The sequence below is a fragment of the Phodopus roborovskii genome, unplaced genomic scaffold (assembly GCF_943737965.1).
Source record: "Phodopus roborovskii unplaced genomic scaffold, PHOROB, whole genome shotgun sequence".
Lineage (NCBI taxonomy): Eukaryota > Metazoa > Chordata > Mammalia > Rodentia > Cricetidae > Phodopus > Phodopus roborovskii.
In genome coordinates this window covers 10,577,475-10,600,290 of record NW_026126571.1, presented here as the reverse complement: position 1 = coordinate 10,600,290, position 22,816 = coordinate 10,577,475, and the positions used below count along the sequence as shown (strand labels likewise).

Below are 22,816 nucleotides of genomic sequence, written 5' to 3'. Positions count from 1 at the left end.
GTTTAAGGAAGAGAGATGTGGCAATTGCTCTATTATTGAATGCAATGCATAGAGGTGAACTGTTAAGTGACAGCTTCAATGGTAGCTGCTTTACATGCAATCATCTGGACATGACTTGAGTGCCCACCACGCACTTACTGCGTAGATTGGCAGGAGACCAGACCACATAGGACTCTTGTAGGCAATGGAACCTACTGGGTACCACGATAAGCCTTGGCAATGCAATAAAGATTGAGGACACGATTCTTGTTCTTATATGGCTCATCAAGTCACAAAGGTCACCCCAAGCTGTAAAAAATATTAAGTCATGACTGGCCTATGGGAAAAAGCTGGGATATCTTCCCCCCTTCCTTTTCCATGTAATTTTACCTTTGTAAAAAGAAAAATGTTAAAGATTCACATCTTATATTACCTACAGAAATAGAATTTCCTATCATGAGAAAAAAATGATCCAACATCATATAACTCCAGACGACGTTTGTATGGTGGGCCATGCAGTCGATCTACCAGTGTTTAGTGGGCTCCATCTACACATCAGTCCCAGGCCCTTCTCAGTAATGTCACATGCCGTGACCCTATTTACCAAATCCAACCCTAAAGTCATCAGTTTTTCATCTAAGAACAGCTAAACTATGACGCATAACTTTCAAGTTTCTAGAACACGACAACTGCCAACATTAAATGCTGTCTACTCATGAATCATGAAGAAACTATCTAACACAGAATTAAAGAAAAACAAATAAAAAAAAGTATCCAAGTTCTGACACTGTTTTGATAATTACTTATTAAATCACTAGTCCCAAAAGCTAATCACTACATTATAAATGCTTATTCAAGGTTTACTTTTTATCAAGAATTTTCTTTACCTGCCACCTCTTTTTTTTGATACATCTAGAGTTGATACTAATACTTCTCAAATTACTTCTCAAATTACACTCCAAAGACAATATATTTAAAAATTTAATTATAAACTATAGGATGTATTTTTACTTTGTACAATATCCATCAATGTACTTAAAATCAAGAAACTAGCTTCCTCCTTGCCCATATCCAATCAATAAATCATGCCTCCACTTTCCATTTATTCTTGCTAACCCTATCCTCATGCTTCCACTCAGATCTATCCCATCATAGACTATCTCCCCACTACCTACAACAGTCTCCTGCCAACTGTCACTCCCTGTCACTGAACTCTTCCCCTGCCCACATTACTCTCTTTCAACACTCATCCTAAGCTTCGTCTACTCTGGGCTTTGTACTTGCCATTCCCGCTGCCTACAGTGTGCAATGGCTGGCTACCCCCATCTTCCTACCCTTAAATTGGCCAAAGTGCCACTCCTGAGAATCTTGGGCTATTCACTGCGAAGTGTTGTAGTGGCCACTCCTTAGCTTGATTTATCTCACACAGTTCCACTTCCTTTACCACAGCACCTGTTGCACTGGGAAAGTATCTTTTCCTTAGCTGTTGCACAATGCATACTTATGTCCACTCCTTTGTCCTGTCTGAACTCATCCAGCCAGACATAAGGCAGATGATCAGTTACACTGGTGGAACGACATACACATGAACAGACAGATGACAAGCACAGCAGCACTTCATTCGCTTAAGTATCTATCGGTAAGTGTTAGAAGTTACCTGAAAAGACAGGCAGTAGTAGTGTTCGCCATGGTACATCATTATCCCCCACACAGCACTCAGTAAACACTTGTTGGAAGGGGAGATACAGTGAAGGGAAACTCGGGGAGAAGTAACAACAGTAGCACAGTGGGCAAAGGCACTGAGTCTGGTGCAGACCTTGGACTGAAATCAAGTTTCTGACACTTCGTAGTCACTGTTCCCAGTCACACTGTGATGAGCATTTAATACAGTGCTCGGCACACAAAAGTCAAGTTTAGAGATAAGCTCTTAAAGCAATGAGATCTTGTACAAATGCTCTCAATTATGTCACCGTGTGACAGAATCAGCGTTAACAGAAACTGCTTTTTCTTTTAAGAATCTGAAGAATACCTCTCCGTACCCTGCCTAAGACTCAACTCGAGAGGGACAGGACACTCCTGATCCCCAAACCCATCTTCACACACACTTCTGCACTGGCCTCTGACTTGACAAAGGTCAAAGTTTCTTCTTACCTGAAGAGTTTTCCCTGAAGGTCTTCTATACCAGTCATGGCAATAGTTCCTCCCTGCCAGCAGACGGAGATAATATAATTGAGTGTACGACAGTATTCTAAAAAAGTCACTGCTGGCTCACACTCCTCAGCAGACTCTCCCAATTAACCAAGCAGCGTCACAACTCTGAGGAATAGTCTGCTAGGCAGAGAAGACCTTCAAGGAGCCAGATATCACTGGCAAACATATTTATCTTTACCACACCACAGCCAAAATGTCTCACCTACCTAATCCCAAACTCCTATCTTCCAAAAGCATCGCTAGAAGTAAAGCTGTGCCAGTGCAATCTATTTGGGAAAATGGTGCCAAGTGTTACTGTACTCACCTGACCCTTACATTTACAGTAACTGCCTGCTTCCTGTTTCTTTATTGTTTCAACTCTCCTGAAAGCTAGGTCAGGCCAGTGTTTCTAAAACTTTCTCAATTATAAAATCACTCAGAATATTAAAGGACACTGATATGGGAAAATATTCACAAGGAATCAATGAAGATACAGGAAAATAACCTTTTACTTTCAAAAAAGTCATTCTAACACCAGGCCTCTGTAACATGTAAAAGAAAGGCCAAGAGGAAGGAGCCCAGAGGAATAGCTATACTTTGCTATGCTATACTTTCCTATGCTATGCTTTCCTATGCTATACTTTCCTATGCTATGCTTTCCTATGCTATGCTTTCCTATGCTATGCTTTCCTATGCTATGCTTTCCTATGCTATGCTTTCCTATGCTATGCTTTCCTATGCTATGCTTTCCTATGCTATGCTTTCCTATGCTATGCTTTCCTATGCTATGCTTTCCTATGCTATGCTTTCCTATGCTATGCTTTCCTATGCTATGCTTTCCTATGCTATGCTTTCCTATGCTATGCTATGCTATGCTATGCTATGCTATGCTATGCTATGCTATGCTATGCTATGCTATGCTATACACTTTTCTAAACTAATCACAAATTTTAAATAGTGCCAGCCTCTAAAAGACCCTAGTACCAACTCAAAAACCTACTGCTTCCAACTTCCTTTTAGAATGGCATGACTTGAAGAATTAAAGTTGATATTTTTCTGTTAGCCTCCTGCTCCCAGAAGGCTACCCATGTTGATGACAAACTTCAAGTGGACATCCAATGTGCACACCACACTATAAACCACACTCAAGAGATCCTCCCACCTCAGACTTCTAATTACTGGGACAATAAAAGTATACCACTTTGATAAAAACTGACCTCTTTAAAATATGGGATGTCGTTTTTCATTTTCTGTGTGTAGGTTAATGAACTATCTCCAGGCCAAAGTTCAGGTTTAATTTTTACATAGTCTCTACTATGCCCAACAATCAGTTCAAGAGCAGACAAACTTACTAAGCATGACTAGATATTACAGACATACTCAAAGTTAGTCTTCTTTCCCTACCAGTGGAGTCAGGCAGAGGATCACTATGTCAGCATGTTTTACAAGTGCCTTGGACATTTAACTTTACCTCGCTGGATTGCCCTTCCCACACTCTGACACACCCCGGAGGTCTCTACAGACCCCAATTCTCTCAGCATTAAGACATCCAAACAAGGAGCACCGCTCCCCTCCCTTGACCCTTCCCCTCCTCCTGCAGCTCTCATGCTCACCATGCTTCTGTCTACTTAAGCTGATGCTTGCTCCATGACAGGTGACACCCAGCCAAATGGCCTTTCCTCACCTCCATCACAGGCTGTTAACAATGCTCCCAAGTCAAAGGCTGACAGCTTAGACTCATATCTTCTCTTACTCAGCTTCTCACAACCCTGAATGGCTTGGTAAGATACTCTCTGAGCTTTCAGCCTAAGATGCACTACAATCATTTTCTCTTTATATCCTCTAATATTTCTAAAAGCCTTACTACCCACTTCCTCCTAGAATAAAGATCTCTAACCTGCTCAGACCCTTTCTATACTGAGAAACCACACAGTACTATACGTGATCAGTTGGCCACATCACTTGAGCTTTGTAAGCTAGAATTCTTGTGTTCTATGAAGCAAACATTCCTGTAGTTGCTCAGCCCTAACACCTAGTCTTCCGCCAGGCCATTAACACTGTCCTCTTAGGTTGCTGTCTCAGTTGCCATGCACTTACAGTAACCAGTACAAACAGCATTGTCAGAGCCCATGTTTCCCGTCATTTCTTCCCAAAATACATCACACATTCAAGACCAAACTGAGGTGCTTCCTTTCTCTCCAGCCACAATGAAATACTTCCCCTTTAAGCAAACACGACAGGTTCTTTCTCTGAGAGCTGCCTGTGAGATGCCTGCACAACTCTTGCTCAGGACATACCCTTGGAGCTTGGAAGCACCTCTAGGACTCTATCTTTCTCTCTAGGTAACTGGCTCGTCGAGAAGTCCAAATACCCTTTAGTCTTCAAGACTAGGTATCTAGTACATAGTTAATGCACCATCTTCCTGGTTTCCTGGATGGGTATATTTGAAATTAAGTGAAAAGAAATAATATTAATTTCTACAACAACTGTTTCATTCTTTCCTGAATAATATGAACCTCCACCAAAGAGGTTCAAGCCTAGACATTTGTAAGGAAAACAAAAAGTTTTTATCACCTTGATTCGGGATCCTTTGGGCAAAGTCTCAAGTTCTCTGGGTCTCTGGAGCACAGGTCTTGCTTTGGCTCTACCTGATCCTATAATCAACTCTGCACTTGATCCAGAGCCCTAGCTCATTCATTCATTCACTGACTTACTATCCATTCTATTTTCCTTGTCTTTCCCACAATATTCAAGTGTCCCTCTTAAATGCTATAAACATTTGCCCAGTACCACTCTAGTCAACTTTAGAATTTTGAACTCTAACCTGGAGCCTCATAATGTGAGCAACTGTTCATTATCACATGCTCATTTGGATCCCTAAACAGTAAGCTCTATTAGTCCTGTAACAGGTCCTAAAGACAAAAGCATCAACAACCCCAAATATTATTTCAGAAGAGAATTAAATAAAGCAACTGAACTCACTCGGCATCCATAAAAGCCAGTTTTTCTGAGCCAAAGTTAATCAGCTATTTACTCTAAAAGGGTAATGCATCCATATACTGAATCACAAATGACCAATGGAGTCATGATTATCATGAGGCTGAGGGTCCTACTTCACCAGACAACCTTCTCACAATACTAAGGTTCTTCCCTTTCACTCATGCCAGGCATATTTCCAACTTAACCATCCAATCCCATTGCCTTCCGAAACATCTCCAACGATCAACTGTCACATACTGAGAATTTTCACCAAGTAACTAAAAGAATAAACTTTTAGACCCCAAAAAAAGTGAACCAGAAATTTATATTATCTCCATCTGCTTGAGTACAGAAATTATGGCCAAGATCTGGAACTGAAAATAGCAGCAGACAAGACAGCACAGAAGAGCAGAACAAACTATTCCATCACTACTAAAGGCTAGCCATGCACTGTTCAAGTTAAACAAAGTTTCACAGAGACAAAAATAAATCAGTTACCTCAGAGCAAGATTTCGCTTGTTTAGAAACCAAACTTCCATTATTCTCAGAAGACTTGCGTTTTACAGCTCCAACTCTTGTAGAATTACCTACAACATAGAATAGTGGGTAAGTAGGATTCCTGCTTTCTCCTACTATGAGGAGAATGAAAGAGGAAGAACGATTTTAATCAATGTATCTTACCACATGTCACAAAGTTATCGTGTACAACTTCAACATGAATCAGTGCAGGGTCAACAATTTTCAGTGCTGGAATCTTAAAAATAAAACATATATACTGGAAATTTTTTAAATGTTGAGAATAATACTTGGAGATTAACTCAACTAACACAGCAATAGGAAACCATACAAATAACTTCCTTTTACAGTGATTGTAATTAATTGTAACATTTTATAAAAGGGTTTAGCACCAAGATCACAGCTGTTCTGAACAGTACCCTGCCCTGTAAGATGACATCAATTATCACTGCTTTTACCTCCTCACAGTTGACTTGAAGGGTTTTTGATGTTGGGTTTCCATTTACAACAGTTGCTGAAAACCACTGAGTAGATGGATCCAAGCTATAAATTTTTACTTCTGAACCAACAAGGTTCTTGTCACCTTAAAGAAAAAATAAGGAAAAACAACTGCATTACCTCTCTTATGAATGGTAACATAAATATACTACTGTATTCCATGGGACCAAGTACCAAACTCCTCACCAAATGTGAGCTCTCCCCTGTAGCTTTGGAATAATCTAATGCAGGAACTCTAAGAGAACTGTTAAGGCTCAAAACAAACATAAAAAACTAAAGCAAAATCTTATAGCTATGAAGCTGAGTGAGAAAATATAACAGAAAGGTGAAGATTACCAAATAATATCTTATCAACTTCATATAACAAAAATTCCAAATACAGCAAATCTATGTCAAAATATAGCCAGTTTTTGAAGTGCCACCTCTGAACTCTGAAAATTTATAAATCCACTGGTTACCTAGTACCATATAAAGTAACAAACTTGTTTTTTAATATCTGAATTAAAAAGAAATTTCTAGTTTCCAACATAAAAAAAAAAAAAAAAAAAAAGAATTAAGTGAAGTTTAATTCTAGCTTCTTATAGTTCCATTATTGGCTAACTCATGAACTGTTGACAACAGATTATCTACGTACCTTGTAAAAGATGGCTTTCGTCCAAATGTTTTACAATCAAAGCTTGAAATTCTTTACTGACTGTCTGATTATCAGTAAGGGAAAGCCGAAGACTGTTTACGTCCTGTAAAAAATCAAAGACCACAAGAGTTGTTTATGAAGTTAAGAGTTGGATGGTTCAAATGGTTCAGTCATATTATTAATCTATTAATCATTTGATTGTATGAAACCACTTCAACTCCAGTGAACTGAACAGGTAAAAAAGTCACAAACTACCAGTCACAAATACTCAGGAGATGGCAGTTAAACCACCTGAGATAAACTATGGGTTGGGCTGGAGAGATGGCTCAGGGATTCAAAGCAGGTGCTGGTCTTCCAGAACACCCACATTTAGTAACCAGCACCCATGTCAGGTGCTGGTTAGCTCCGGCTCCAAGGTACCCAGTGCCCTCTTCAGACCCCCAAGACCACCCATATCACCCATACCACTAAGACAGACACATACAAATAATTTATTTTTCAAAGGTATACTAGGAGTCAACATGGTATGGTTTGGGTTATGGGGATAATAAACAAATCAAACTGATCAGTCTAAATATTCTATCTATACCCCAAACCATATAAAAGATGGGGAAAGCCAGAAAATACACACAAGACAGGTGCATACCATCAGTTCATCGAAATTACTGTTTTTACTAAACAACTTACTTCACATAAATTCATTTAATCTAACTAGTATTCTAAATGCACTTCTCTCGTTATAAAAAGTAGAGAACAAACAGAAAATCTGAATGAATAGCCTAAGACTGTACTTAACAGAGTAAGCCTATATTGAGACATCCCATTCTTGGCAATAACTCCACCCTTGGCACTATTCCATAGCTTGTTGGTTTTGTGTGCATACCCAGTTATGATGAATTTATACAGAAACTGTCAATAGGAACAAACTGTCAAACCCAACTTTTAGCAGAACAAAGAAAAAGGTGTTAAGCAGAGAGCTCTCCAATAGCAGACCTTGAGGCTTTATTTTGACTCGGTAGCCAAGCACGGATCACTCATGTCTCCCACTGGAAACAACTAGTCTCAGGGTAAAAGGCCATGCTAGAAAAAACTTCATTTAGCCAGGTAACATAAGATAAAAGCTAGAAGCTACATAAATATTTAAAGCCAATCATCAATTGCTACTACAATTCCAGAAAAAAATTAAGATGATTCTCCAGTTCCTACTACAAAATGAAACAAGGTGTTAACAAAGACAGTTGCGCAGGGCTTCTCCAATGAAGCAGACTAACTCTAGTCTGCTTAGGAGGATTTTAGGGTTCAACAAATGTGTCAGTGGGTTCAGATACCCTTTTCTTACTCATAGATTATTATCATATTCAATGTCAAGGCAGACAGTTTGAATTCTACCTACTGCATATAATCAAAGAATTTTTCAGGTACAATTTACATTACTTCAGATCAAGCATACTACAGGGTATGCCTCCAACATGGAATTTTACAGAAAAATGTCTATCTACAAAGATGATGCCAAGAAATACACTTTGGCCATACTTTAGCAAAAGTAACATACACATTATATCCCTTTCAATTAATTATATGTTGATAGTAACATTATGTAAGTACATTCATACTGATAACCCACAGTACATTTTTCCTGAGAATAAGAACTTCAATCTAGATTTTTCAGTCTTAAGGAACAGAACTAAATTTGACTTTCACTGAAGAGCCAGGGCACTGAAAACTGCCCAGAAGGAAGAAAACTACTCTCATTACTCACAAAGCAAAACATCTACTTCACTGATAATTTCCTGACCCTTACTTATGAGCAAGTTATTCTTCCATGTAGCAGGAAAACCCCATGAGCCTCTCTCCACATAAGTAACCTGCATCTGAAACTAACTCAGGAGCAAGCATGTTCCCATGCCAACACTTAAAACACTACACTGTCTATTCATTATCAGCCTTGTTTTCCAGGACAAAGAAGTGAGATACAAGTAGAGAGAAAAACCAGTATTCCAGGCTTTCCAACATAGGCCCAGCAATCCTGTTGACCACTGACCAAACCGCCTGTTAGCAAATGAAGAGGTTTAATTAGCTCTGGATGACACAGAAACAGAGAGACTCCAAGTCACAAACAGAAGTGGAAGGAGGGTAGTAAAGCTTAATAAAATGCCATCTAAAAGATGAATGTCATCATGAAGCCAACACTATTCTTAACGTGGCGGTCCCTCCCTCCAAACAATTCTTAACAATCACCTATGGGCAAGATCTAAGGGCTTAACTCATTGCCCATGCACTGTGTACCATTGTTGGTAATGAGAACTGACTACAAACGCACTAAGAACAACGAGCTAAGGAACATAGGACACCTGCTCTGAGGAGAAATACAGGGTTTACATTTTCATCAGCTGACCCATATGTAACAATTTTATATTGTGTGTGACACTTGTTCAGACAGATGTCTCACTTAATGATATATACTGCTGTTCCATTAACCCTGAACTTCATGGCTCAAAAAACTTAGTATCTAATGTAACATTTCTTTCTTTCCTATATTCTTGCACCGGACAGCAATGTACCATTTTTAGGTGCACTTAAAATAATGAAATTAAAAACAACAACAACAACAAAAAAATAAAACGCACAATGAAATTTCTTCACACTATCAAAGCTGAAAAAGGCAGAAGCCAAGCCCCTGTGCGACTTCAGCTGAGACTGGCATTGGACACCTAAAAACTTGTTCAGTGCAGGGTTCCACATGGCCATGCACCACAAGCAGCAACTAGGGGTTATAAATACATTTGAGCGAATAGGCAAACTCACATGAATGAGCATTGAGTTTGTGTATACCTATATAAATAGTAACTTTGAAGAGACTTTCACGTTGTCTGCCTTTTCCCATACCACACAACACATCATCAATGTGATACTGTTGTCCTTTTAGTTTCAAAGGGACAGCGCAAACCCACAGGCTAACACTAAGAGATGCTACACAAAAACTAACTTTTGTTAAGTTCTTTTCCTACTAGGCATCTGCACGAGGCAATGAATAAGAACATTTTACTTCTCACATTGAAAGAACTTCCATTAGTATGTTAAATACTGTTCCTATGGTTTACCTGTATAGGCTTCAAAAGGTCTTTGGAAACAAATACACTTTGTTGATCTCCAAGGAACCGAACAGAAGTTATGGATCCCAAGCCAGCTTTGTCTACTAGAGATTTGTACATCTAAAAACAAAACAAAAGTGTTATGCCATTGTAACTGCTATCAACATCATTCTGGAAACAGGAACTGGCAATTTTCCAACATGAAAAATGTGACAAAACCATTAAGTTTTTTTATTTACTGCAAGGATTTCCTAACATTTGTGCTACCACCACATTACAACATTTATTTAAATCCAGTAATTTAAACCAGATATACATTTGGGAGTTATTAACACACAGGTCTACAGATCCATGATTTCCAAAAACTTACATGGGAAAAAAAATATACATATGTTTTTCTAAGAGACAGGGTATATTTTTAGAACATTCTTAACAGCTGGAAGAGAACACAAAGGGTGAAATACAACCACAACCTTGTATTGCTCAAGCAGTGGCTTTTCAATCAGAGACAAAATACAAACTTTTACTAGCACCCTGCACAATCTGGCAGGTCTCCATCTACTTCCCAGCCTCTCTAACTCTAACCACTCCATATGTTGACTCTTCCTGCTTCAAGCTCTAGCTTGTATCCCATAAAACCTGGCCTGTCCTCTCCAGACCCATGCATCATGTTTTTGTTTGGTTTTTCAAGGCAGGGTTCTCTGTCTAACAGCCTTGGCTGTCCTGCAACTTATTCTGTAGAGCAAGCCGGCATATGTCTCCCAAGTGCTGGGATTAAAGGTGTGTGCCACCACACCTGGCTGGATCACTTTTGCTCCATATTTGCGATGTGGGTAAAGCAAAGCCTATGAGTTTACAGAATCTTTAGAGTCCCAGCATATTTTGAGCTCCCTCTTCCCAGCCTTCCCCACTCAGGGCCTCCTCATTGATGCCCACTGCTCCTTAGAATGCAGCAAACTCCACTTTTCTTCAAGAGCTCAAAATCTGGCCAAACCAAAGGATCGGTGCGAATGAGTATCTACTACATTCTAATTTGTAACTGTGACATTACCTCCACCTCTATTTCTAAGTGAAGAAATAAGGCCCTAAAAAGTCATGGCACCTGTCTAGAGCCACAAAGATCCCACCAAGGTAGACAGAAGTTCCTGAGTGTTCTTCTAATTTTTCTACCTTGTCAACACGTGACATGAGTGTTTCCTTAAAGGTCAAAGGGGGATTCATTATATTTCCCTTGTTTCATCCAAAATGGATTAAATGTTCTCTATTTGTCAGTTCAACGAAACACAAGATTTACTCACTATTGCAGGCCACTGAATAACTCGCTCAGGAATTTCAGGTGATTTTCGCTCTGCTAAAACCAAGTTATGCTCCACTAAAAATGCTCTCCTCTGAAGGCTGTAGACATCTATCCATCTTCTCTTCCTCCAAGACTCCCCATCAAATTCCACACATACCTAAATACAATAAAGCAAACTCAATTATAGGTGCTGAAGTTTTACACTCTTGTTACCTTACTTGAATGCATGATGTTTCTAATGGGTATGCTATCCCCGTATCACAGCCTTCAATATGAATGACAGATAATCACACATGGTCCAAGCTCTGGCTCCCAGGATACAAAAGTCTAGAGCACTTAGGGTCTGTGCCCTCAAGATGACCTCTGCAAACCCTAGAACTCAAAGAATCCCCCAAAAAGAAGGGTTTTACATATGCTAATTAGAGTATGTTCTTTGGAGAGCTACAAGAAACTTGACATCCAAAATACTTATTACTGTGCATTGTTAACATTAACAGATATTTAAAATAACTCTTCCACCACCAAAATCTACCGCCAGAGTTCCCCAGTATCAGAAGAATTCAGTACAAAGCCTAATATAGACTATGGCCTGTCTTTAACACCACTCCCAGTTAACCTGGGGAATTCACCTAAGATTTAGAAGCCTAAAATTAATTTCTTCACTCCATAAGGAAATATAGACATATCTCTAAAGGTCTGTTGTTGTCAGATTTCCAGTGCTGACAAAGAATCCAGGCAAATGCTCCATCTCTGAGCTACAAACATAGGCCACACAGGTTCTTACATGAAAATTGTGACAAAACAAAATATACAAGCAAAATGAAAAGAAAAACAAGCCATACAAGCAAAACAAAAAGAAAAACAAGACAGAAAAACACACAACCCCTAAGCAAGTCTCTGTTAGCAGCCCTGAATCTTAAGTTAAATCTACTAAAAACACCCTAAATTTCTCTAAGTCATTTAATTCTAGATACTTAATAAAATCACTTAATATCCAGTGCAGAAGAATCAATTGTTTTTATTTAAAAGTCTTCCTCCTCCAGCCTCTCAAAATTTTGAGTTTCAAGGATTAATCTTTTATCTATGGAATCTGCTCATAACTCCTACTCCTCTTCAGCACTGAGATTACTAGCTCATTTACTTCCTCATCTGCCAGAAGCTAGAGAATCCTTTCCTTGAAGAGCTTTCCCTTACCACAGTCACCACCTCCTATGGTGGACAGAATGAAAACATCTGCCTCTTCTTCCTAACTCTCACGCACAGCTGCTATTTATGGAAGACTGACACAGGAAGTCTATGGGTCAAAGTCTGTATCTGCTTCTGCATACCATCATGTATCCCCAGTTCATGATCTCTAATCATTAACCAAATTATTAAAATGAATAAATCAACAATTTCTCTATGAATTGGCTCTATCTTGTTTTCTTATCTACTTAAAAGACAGTAAGTTTCCTGCTCAATACTGTTAACTCCCATCCTAAACCTTCCTAGTCTACACAATACCTCTTTAAAAACCACTGAGGCTGTGTGTGGGCAGAGATGGCTACGCAGTTGAAAGGACTTGGGTTTGGTTCCCAGCACCCAAACAGTGGCATACAACTTTTAACAGAAGCTTCATGTCCAAAGACTACCATGTTCCTGTTTCCTAGCCAGAGAATCTATTCATCAGCCTTTAGCTGCACCCAGCTTCCGGTGACAGGTTTTTTTCTAGTAGCAGAAATACAGAATAAAAGAGATAACCATAAACAAAAGTACAGAATTGGACATCTGGGCTTGAATCCCAATTTTGAAGCTTTACTAAAGCTTCAAAAAGTGATTTTATATGAACAAAATCAACGTAAGAAAACAAAGGAAGCCAAATAACCTGAACCCCACCTAAGAACAGTCTGATGTACAGCATAAGGATCTGATTTCATATTCCTAGAACCCACAGAAAACTGATCACGGCAGCATGGGCCTATCATGCCAGGGCTGGGAATCAGCCAGTTCCAGGCTCAGGCTCAGTAAGACCCTACCTCAAAGATTTAGGTAGAAAATAAGCAAGACACTCAACTCTGGTCTCTACCATACAACACATACATACAATCAAAAGAAAGAAATACACTGGTTAAATTTAATCCTTTGAATCTTATTTTACTACTTTCAAAATAGTAACATCTACCTCTCACCTGAATGTAGACTGAAGTTTTCCTGTGTGTGTTTTTTTTTTTTTTTTTTTTTTTTGACAGGGTCTTATATAGTCCCAGCTGGCCTATAATTTGATTGTACAGACCAGGCTAGCCTTAAACTCAAGGGATCCGTCTTTCTCTGCCTTCAAGTGATGAGATTAAGGTTATGTGCTACTCTGCCCAGCTTAAGACGTCATGATAACTCTCACTGCTAGATCACATGTCAGGACTAGAAGAGACTACAATGTGATTATATAATATCTAGGTATATTCACAAGGAACAGGTGAAGGATTTTCTTAAGATACTTAAGTGGCTTCCTGAAGCTTAACTAACATTACAATTATTGTCCATTCATTATTTGGAGCTTAAGATAACCTAATCAAATAAAAAAAAGAATCAAATGAGAATTCTCTCAAATTTGAGGTACTGGGGGGGGGGAAGCTTAGTTACTGAAAACTGTCCAACTTTTAACACTGCAAAATGATACCATCATCTACAAAGTTTAACTGCCCAAGCCACACAATCATGGTTTTAAGAACAAAAAAACCTCTAATATTTTATGTTTACCATTTTTTATTGGGCTACATTTATAGCTATCCAGGAGCACATGCCAAAAGTTGGACACATCAATGGTGACTTTCAAGTATTAAGATTGTGCTTGGCTAAAACTCATAATAGCTTTGGTTTAAAAAAAGATAACTTGTACAAAATAAATACTGTAACCTAATACCAAGGCACATTCCTTAACATTTTTAGTTTCCTATCAAAACTATGCAGGTCTTTCAGAAGCCAGGGGTTGCAGCTCAGTGGTGGATGCTTGACTAGCACACCTCAAGTCCTGAGTTAAGTCAGACACAGTGATACAAAATGGGAATCAGCAGTTCAAGGTACAAATTAAGTACATAAGACTTGTCTCAAGCTATCAAAATGAAGCACTCCTCTCAGATGTTCACCTACCAATATTTCTATCAGAAGATACTCATATTCAAAGACAACTAAAGTAACAGAGACAAGTGCGTGAACTGACCAATCTACCTGGTTCCCACTGTGTTCTTTCTATGGGTATACAAAGAGATTTTACTTATTCTTAATTAACTATGGTTCACTACCTATACTTTCCAAAATTGCTTTTCCTTTTAATACAGTATTTATAAGTGGTACCTATTAGTCTATAAAATCTTGATCAGATGTTGGATAGTTCAAACCATTCCAGGCTAATTTTAATGTTACATCTGATCAAGCTATTCCCTAAACCTACCAAATTTTAGTTTAAACTCATCTCACCCAAGAATTTAATTATAAAACCACTGGAAATGCCAAGGAAAATGTTCCCAAGTTCACAGTAGGATGGCATGGTTAGTACAGAAGTTTTCATTATACATGACTCTATGCCTAGCAGAGCACTGTAAGTTTCACTACTCCATAAATTAAAAAAACAATTCAGTGTGTGTGCGTGTACATATATATGTGCAGTGCTACTTGAAAATCCTATAACCTCACATCCAATTTTAAGATGAAAACAGTGTTTATTGCACTGTGCTAAGAGTTTCTAATTTTACAAAGCTTCAATGGCAGTAGAATCCACAATTTTCCAATTGCAATGGCACAGAAGGACAAAGGCTGTCAAAGCATCCAAATGCTGACAATGGTAAGAAATGGTATCTACAGGAAATAACGCTTACTTACTTGCTAAAGACAGGCAAAGGAGGGGGCAGAAAACTCAAGAAAGAGCAGATTTAAAGGAAGCTAACACCTACACAGGCAAGATGGGGGTAGAGGACCTTCCCAACATGCATATATGTACCATTCACCCTCAAGTAGAATCAGTAGCATAAGATAAAACAAGTCCTTAAAACTAGGAAATGGCCACTGCCTCATCAGTAAATGATTTCCATGTTTCCCCTAGTAAGGAAATGGTCTAGTAAGTTCTTCATTTATTCATCCAAGTATTTGAACACACACTAACTGCCAAGCAGAGTTCCAGGTGTTAAACAGAAAGAAGCATGCAAACTAAAGTACACTAACCCCATTCATTCTGAAAAATTAAAGCTACCATCTGAGGTCTGCACAAGAGTGACCAATCTATTTAACTTCTTTAAATCTCAATTTCCTACATTTTTAAAAAAGTGCATCTTACAAATAGTATACTTATAAGGATTTAAAATGGCACTTGCCACATAACCATATGACAATTAATAACTTTACCTTAACTTCTTCAGAGTCCTCAACTACATACATTGCTTTTCTAACCTTTAAAATCACTGTTACAAAATCTTTCTCTAGGTAAACAATGTTAAGCAGCCTTCTTCACCTTGCTATCCTTTACCCAACTCCAAGTCTAGAAAGGCTAGTTATTTGTACTAATAGCAAATGGACAGTTGAAATCCCCTTGTATTTAGTCTAGTCACTCAACAACCAAAAGATACTCCTCAAACACTTAATGTAAACATGGTCTTCATTACTTGGTTCTGACATTAATATCACTAAGCAAAACTGGCTTCTAGTGTTTTAAGATAACATTTTTGTTGAACACAGCATGCCCCCTAAACTTAGTTACTTTTGCTACTCAAGTAGAGAATGTAGTGATAAATGCTTGGGAAAAAGAAAGCAGATCTATACCTCATACAAGGACTGGGTTATAAAGATTTCTCAGTAAGGCAAAGTCCATCATAACAAACGTTTTCTTGAACTGCAACCCCAGAACAAACACTGACAAACATGGATTCAAATAATGCCACTGCCATCTCATAGCTAATTATGCCAGCCTGGACCAAAGACTTCACTGAAAGAGAAGCTATCACCTCAGAGGCTTGGGTGCAGGATGGGGAAATGGCCATGAAAATACATGTTAAGGACCGTTTATATGTGTAATCCAACAGATCCTTAATCCTAGAAGGAAATACCTGGTCTCCTGTCAACTTCCTAAGAACTAAGGACTACAAAGTTTAAATGTTGCTCCCATTTAGGTCAGATCAAACAAATGTACTACAATTTTTTTAACTTGGCAGATGAAGAAACCACAAGCAAGATTGAAATCTGTTACACAGCCCATTCAGCTTACTAGCCTGAAGAAAATAGACTGGTCATCCCCAGACAACTCACTGTCTCTAAAACCGGGTTTGGTAGCATGAGTGGGGATGGAGGAAAAGCGACTCTTCAGCGAGTATGTAGCACAGCTCCACTCTCATCAGGCGGCACGATGGTAATGGGGGAGAAGCCTCTGGAGGAAAACTTCCTGAGTAAGAATACAGGCTATGTCAATTCCTAAGTATGAGGCCCACAGGCTAATGAACTCGGTGTTGCCTAGGCACAAGATCACCATCTGTAAAATGGGATCAACAATACTTAAGTCCAAAGTACTGCTATAAGGACCAAAAAAGAGTATACTGTTAGTGATGACAGGGATGCTTGGAATGTGACTGAATGCCCAGTGGTCACTCTTGCAAGATGGATACAAGGCCCAACAGTCAATGCATAACCAAACACCCCTTTCCAATGAGCCTCTGAAGACTCAACAGTACAGGCACGTACTGTCAAGAGTGTGAAGGGTTTTGAAAATCAACATTCAACTGACAACGGCTAAAACTTGGTTCCTTTGAGTAGTTCTGAAGAAAAGGACAAAAAACCACAAGGAAGCAAAGATCCCAAAGCATGTACATTCTACTCAGGGTGGAAATGCCTTCTGTCCTGACAAACTCCCTTTAAGTTATCAGCACTTTGGAGTCTTTGTTAGGAATCTTTTCTCAGATGTTTTTACACAAGGGAGTCTTTGATGGCACAATGGCTTCCTCACTGCTTGTTTCCAGGCTATCTTTTCACACCAATACTTTATATCAGAGAGTAGAATTCATCCTTTCAGAAGATCGAACTGAAAAAGCTTCCAATGTCATTCACATTAAAAGTAGGTTCACTGGTCATACCAGTTCCTTCTCTCTCCTTCCTCCCAAACACCCTGTTTGGGACAGCTCCACCCAAGGCTCCCATATATGGTCCTATCCATACCAACCCAGCCTCCCTGACAGCAGAACTCACTCCAGCCTCACTAACCACACAACAGCAAATAGCCACTCCCTCTACATTCACACTTCATTTCCAAGTTGCAAAGTTCAAAAAGTTGAGTGAAGAAATAAAGAACAACACAGGTCCTCAAATCGGCTATGTTGAAAGCATTTCCAAGCTAGCCCTCCATAATTAATGATTTCAAACGTCATCCACTTCCCTAACCTATTACTAATAAACAATAGTCCTCCCGTTGGGGGCATAATCAGACAGTCCTAGTGGGACCCAGCGCCTGCATTAATGAAGCATGTCTGAACAATCCTAAACCCATTATTAATCTCAGGCAGCTGGAGCTCTAGGCCAAACACACCTTGACGCTACACATTTCAAAGACTTTCAAGGTCTAGATTCTACACCTTTAGATCACATGCCAACTTTCTAGTGGCCCTTTCAGAAAAGGGAGGGAGGGGAGTTTGACTGCCGCGTTACCAAGGTAACTGAAAACCGTCTGACTGCCCAGCCCCAGGAGATGGGTTTTTCTTTTTTTTGTTTGTTTGTTTGTTTGGTAGGGAGGGAGGGGGAGTGTTTTGTTTTGTTTTTTACCTTCAGATCTTTCTTGGTAACGTCAGTGTGGGAAACAGCTCGAATGGTCCCCGACAGCCAGGGCCACTCTGCGACTCGCTCCAAGTCGCAGCTGTCGTGGGCGCCGTCGCTGCCTTCGGCTGCGGACAGGCTAAGGAATCGCTTCCCCACCAATACTGGCCAACTTTCTCCGAGCGTGAGCACCATGGTTTCCACGCCAGCAGGAAGGGCTCCTCCCTGCAGAAGGCACAAAAACAAAAAGGCGATGGGGGCGGCCGAGGTCGGAGGCGGCCCGGAGAGGCGAGGCGCCGGCGGGGACCGGTGGGGCGACACCCCCGCAGGTGGACCCCGCACCCCCAAGCTGCCACCCGCGCCTCCGCGCCCCCTGCAGCCCCCCCCCGCCGCCAACACCGGCCCGAGCGCCGCGTGACCCTCTCGCCCCACCAACTTTCGCTTTTTCCAGACCTTTCAAAGCTGGACGCCGGGGGGACAGGAGGCAGGGGCTGCGCCGCGGCGCCGCGGCTTCCCCCTAAGTGCCCGTCCCCCTCGCCCCGGCCCAGAAAAGGCTCGCCTGCTGCAGAGCGACCGTCCCAGCGGCCGGACAGCCGGTCCCCGCCCCGGGCGGCCTCGCAGCCGCCGCGGACTAGCTCGCGACTCGACACTTGCCGCGCCCCCGCCCCCCGCTTCCGGGCCGCCGGCTCGGGCGCACCCCCGCCCGGCCTGCGCCGTGCACCGGGGCGGCGGCGCGGCGGGCGCCCGCGCGGGCCCGTGCCCTTCCTCCCTCGGCCTCCCGCAGCCGAGGCCCGCGCGCCGCGCGCTTACCCCGCCTCCCGCCTCCCTGAGTCACCCGCGACGGCGGCGAGAGGACCCGGCCGCCCAGCCGACTCCAGCTCTGACTTGGTTCAAGAGCTCTCTCTCACAAGACACGCACAGCCTCCCGGGCCCGCCCCCGCGGAGCCGCTGCCAACGCCCATTGGCTGAGCCGCGAGGGCTGGGCGGGGCAGCTGGAGGGGCTGCCCGTCTCTATTGGCTGCCCCGGAGAGGGCGGGGCGAGGAAAAAAAAACAATTCCTTGGCTGCCTCCTCCCCCCCCCCGGACTCGGAGCCGACCCCCATTAGAGCGCGCAGGACGCGGGCGGCAGATCCCTCCGCCGCGGCTCCATTCTTCCAGTTGTTGCCTCGCGCTACGCAAAAAAGTCCGGCCGGACCGGTTATCGACTCGGAAGGCGGACGGGGAATCGCGCGGGCTCACGGATAGGGCCGAGCGGGGACGCCCAGGACCGCGAGTGCTACGGGGTTGCACTCGGAGCGCGTGGGCCGTCGACCGAAGACGGGCCGGCCCGAGAGGCGGAAGAATCTCACGGGAACGGGGCGGGGGCGGCACGCCGCCTGCGGGGGAGGGGCGGGACGGCGACGTGCGGTTTCAGGCGTACGCAGTGCGGGGGAGGAGCGAGCGGGCGCCGGGGCCGCGTGCGCAGGCGCCGGGAGGGGCGGGCTCCGCGGCTCGGGCGGACGGGGGAGATGGCCGCCGGAGGCGCAGGCGCACGTGGTGCTGGCCGGGAGTGCCCGGCCGCCATTTTGGAGGGTAAGAGAAGAAAGGCGTGGAGGGGATGGGACGTGACGCTCGCTGAAGCCTGAGGCAAGCACTCTGTGGGTTCCACGGGGGCTGTGCCTTTGTTCTGATGTAAAGGGCATGTAAGATGCCCCGAGCGCTGGCAGAGAGATCGAAAAGGTGACAATGGAGAAGCTGACTCTGAAGGACAAAAGAGAGGAAGGATGATTGTGCGGTTTGCAGCGGAAGACTCTTGGTTGAATGAAGAAGTGGAGTGGGTAACGGAAGACTGCCTAATGAAGCCTGGCGCTTCATTTGATCACTAACATGAGTGGAAATTGCCTGTTTTCACTATTGTGAAAATGGGACATGGGATAAAGTCTTAAAAATGTATTAAGGAATGAATATGCAGTGGAAATTGGTACCAAATGTTCACTTTGAAATATATTTGGTCTGAGTACATGGCATTAGAAAGTTAATACTTGAATAATGAAAAATTAACTAGGTTGAATTTATAATATGCAGACCATTGAGAGGTGGGAAATGGAAGAGAGAAACCTGGCCACTTCAAGAAAAGGCTGAAATGGGAACAAGAAAAACAAAAGAAAGAAGAAGAAAATATGGTAAAGATAAAATGTCTGGAATAAGTCCATTTTTATTTACAATAAATATAAATGGGTTAATTTTATTCATAAATGTGGAAAGGTATTATAAAAATAAGTTTTGTGCAAAGAAAACTGCAACATAAGAAGCTTGAAATAATTATGGTAAATTTTTATCAGAAGGCAATCAAAAGAAAACTACATTAGTATCTCTGTACAGTTATACTTCATTTAATAAGAGATATGTTCTGAGAAAAAGCTGTTGGTTGATTTCATCACAGTAACACAGTATGCTAATAGACAAGTACATGTCTTAGAAAACCTTATGGGATTACCATTGTTTATTCAGTATGTCACTCGCCAAAATATTGTTATATATATGATATATGACTAATTAAAATTAAAAGCCTAAAAAGAGGTGTGGTGGTGTATGCCTTTAATGCTCCTACTCTGGAGGTAGAGGCAGGCAGATCTCTGAGTTCAAGGCCAGCCTGGTCTACAGAGCAAGTTCCAGGACAGCCATTACACAGAGAAACCATGTCTTGAAAAACAAACAAAAAGACCTGAAAAGAGAAAGGGTTTTATTCTTATAAATGATTGGGTCTACCAAGTAATATGTATTATTGAGCTATCCTGATTGAAAATATGAACTAACGTTAATGGTACTAAATTATTAGAAAAATTTGATGATTAGTAATCACCATAAATGCTATAAATCCACCTATTTCAAAAATGAGCACCTTAGATTTTAAAAACAGGAGGATGTGGGTGTCACATAACTAACTCATAATTTGAAGAAGTAATTGCTGAGGCATAAATTCCACTAAAAAACAAGAAACATTGTTTTGTTCATGACTCCAGAACTCAAGAAAAGTTGGAAAGATATCCAGTATACTTGGTGAACTTAACTTACAAAGTACTATTACCAAATCTGAACCAAAAAAAATACAACAAAAGAAAACTGACACACTATAGTTATAAACAGATGGACAGACAATTCTTTAATAGAATTGTTGATATTAAAATAATCATTTTATAAAATAATGGACTTCATTTGGAAATTTTCATAGATAATTCATTTTGATAATACTCATTCCCATATTTCTCTTATTTCCTATCTCATTCCTACTAGTCAGAACTGCCTAGAAAGATAGACTATTAAAAGAAAATTGAATGTTCATGAGCTTAAAACTTTTATGAGCATTCTAGAAACCAAACCGTGTGTGTGTGTGTGTGTGTGTGTGTGTGTGTATCCTGGAAAGCCACCTAGCAGGTAAGGACTGGAAGATAGGGCAAGGAATTACATTTAATGATCATCATTCAGTGAATGTGGAAAGAAAAATGTAAATAATCTAAATGTGCTTCAATTAGAAAATGAGTAAATAACACTAAAAGGAACCAGCAGTAATTCCAGCACTTGAAAAATGGAGGCAGGAGAATCAGGAATGCCTCAGGTGAATAAGAGTTCAAGGCTGGTGTGGGTTACCTATAATTCTGTCTAAAAAAATAAACAACAAAAAATGGAAAATAGAATAAATGGAATGTGGTTTATATATTGGAAAGTTTTAGAGTACATAAAAGGAATGAAAAATTCTAAATGTACCAATAGATTACCAAAGCACTCTGAGAAAAAGCAATGCATTTTACATCATCACTACTTAATAAAATGTACACCTAAAGTACTTTATATGGTCCTTTAATTATATTAAAATCTGTAACGCTGGGTTACTGGTTTGTGAAGGCATATATCAGAGCTGACGTACTGGTCACTGATAAATAGCATTATTTGTAGTCTGATTTTTTTTTTGTATTTTAGCTTTTCACCTTAATTAAATGAAGAAGTGCAACCAGCACCATTGTCTACATCTAGAACACCTGCATCATCCTCAAAAGGAGTTTTGTGCATATTAAACAGTCATTATCACCCTAGCAACCATTAGCTTAGTTTTTGTCTCTGGAATGCCATATCCTGGAAATTTCATATAAACAAAATCATGTGATATGTGTGCCTGGCTTCTCTCATTTAGCAGGATATTTTAAAGTTCATATTATAGATTTATAATTTTTATGGCCTTATTTATAATCCATGGTATGGATAGGATACATTTTGTTCATTCACTTACAGATGATAGATGCTTGGGTTTCTGCCTTTTGATACCACCAATAGTATTACTATGAATATCTCTATATATGGTTTTTAAAAAATTGGTTATCCATATTTTTATATTCTTTTGAGTGTAAAATAAGAAGGGAAATGACTAGCCATAATAAAAAGATAATAGTACATTTAAGCCGGATGGTAGTGGCACATGCTTTAAACCCAGCACTTGGGAGACAGAAATGGATGGATCACTGTGAGTTCAAGGCCAGGTTGAACTACAGACTGAATTCCAGAACAGCCAGGGCTACACAGAGAAACCCTATCTTGAATAACAAAATTTTTAAAAAGTACATTTAATAGGCCATCTGTTAAAATATGGCAAGATGGCTCAGTGGACAAAGGTGATAGTCACCAATCCTGAGGACCTGAGTTCTAGCCCCAGAACCGCACAATGAAAGTTGGCCTCTGGCCATCCACATTCACACCGTGGCAAATGCACAGCAATGGAGTCAGGACATTACAAGTGCTGTCACCACACCTGGCATTTTAATTTTTTAAAAAAAATTACACTCGTTTATTTTGTATGTGTGTTATGAGCATGTTTTCCCACCAGCCTGGTTCCTGAGC

At 40.8% G+C, this 22,816-nt stretch overlaps 1 protein-coding gene across 3 annotated transcripts in view; it reads right to left on the bottom strand.

Annotated features, from left to right (window-relative positions):
• Window positions 1-18,911, bottom strand: part of Kdm3a (lysine demethylase 3A) — a 39,398-nt gene extending 20,487 nt beyond the window's left edge. The window contains exons 1-8 of one of the 3 annotated variants that reach the window (XM_051203182.1): window positions 18,758-18,911; window positions 17,957-18,172; window positions 11,187-11,342; window positions 9,898-10,008; window positions 6,797-6,899; window positions 6,123-6,247; window positions 5,830-5,902; window positions 5,647-5,735 (exon numbers count right to left, since the gene is read on the bottom strand). In XM_051203182.1, coding sequence (XP_051059139.1) covers window positions 5,647-5,735; window positions 5,830-5,902; window positions 6,123-6,247; window positions 6,797-6,899; window positions 9,898-10,008; window positions 11,187-11,342; window positions 17,957-18,142 — 843 coding nt within the window. In that variant the 5' untranslated portion in view covers window positions 18,143-18,172; window positions 18,758-18,911. Of the gene's footprint in view, window positions 1-5,646; window positions 5,736-5,829; window positions 5,903-6,122; window positions 6,248-6,796; window positions 6,900-9,897; window positions 10,009-11,186; window positions 11,343-17,956; window positions 18,297-18,400; window positions 18,448-18,757 lie in introns of those variants that run through there. The other 2 variants (XM_051203184.1, XM_051203183.1) reach the window with 2 other exon arrangements.
• Between the last annotated feature and the right edge of the window lie 3,905 nt (window positions 18,912-22,816).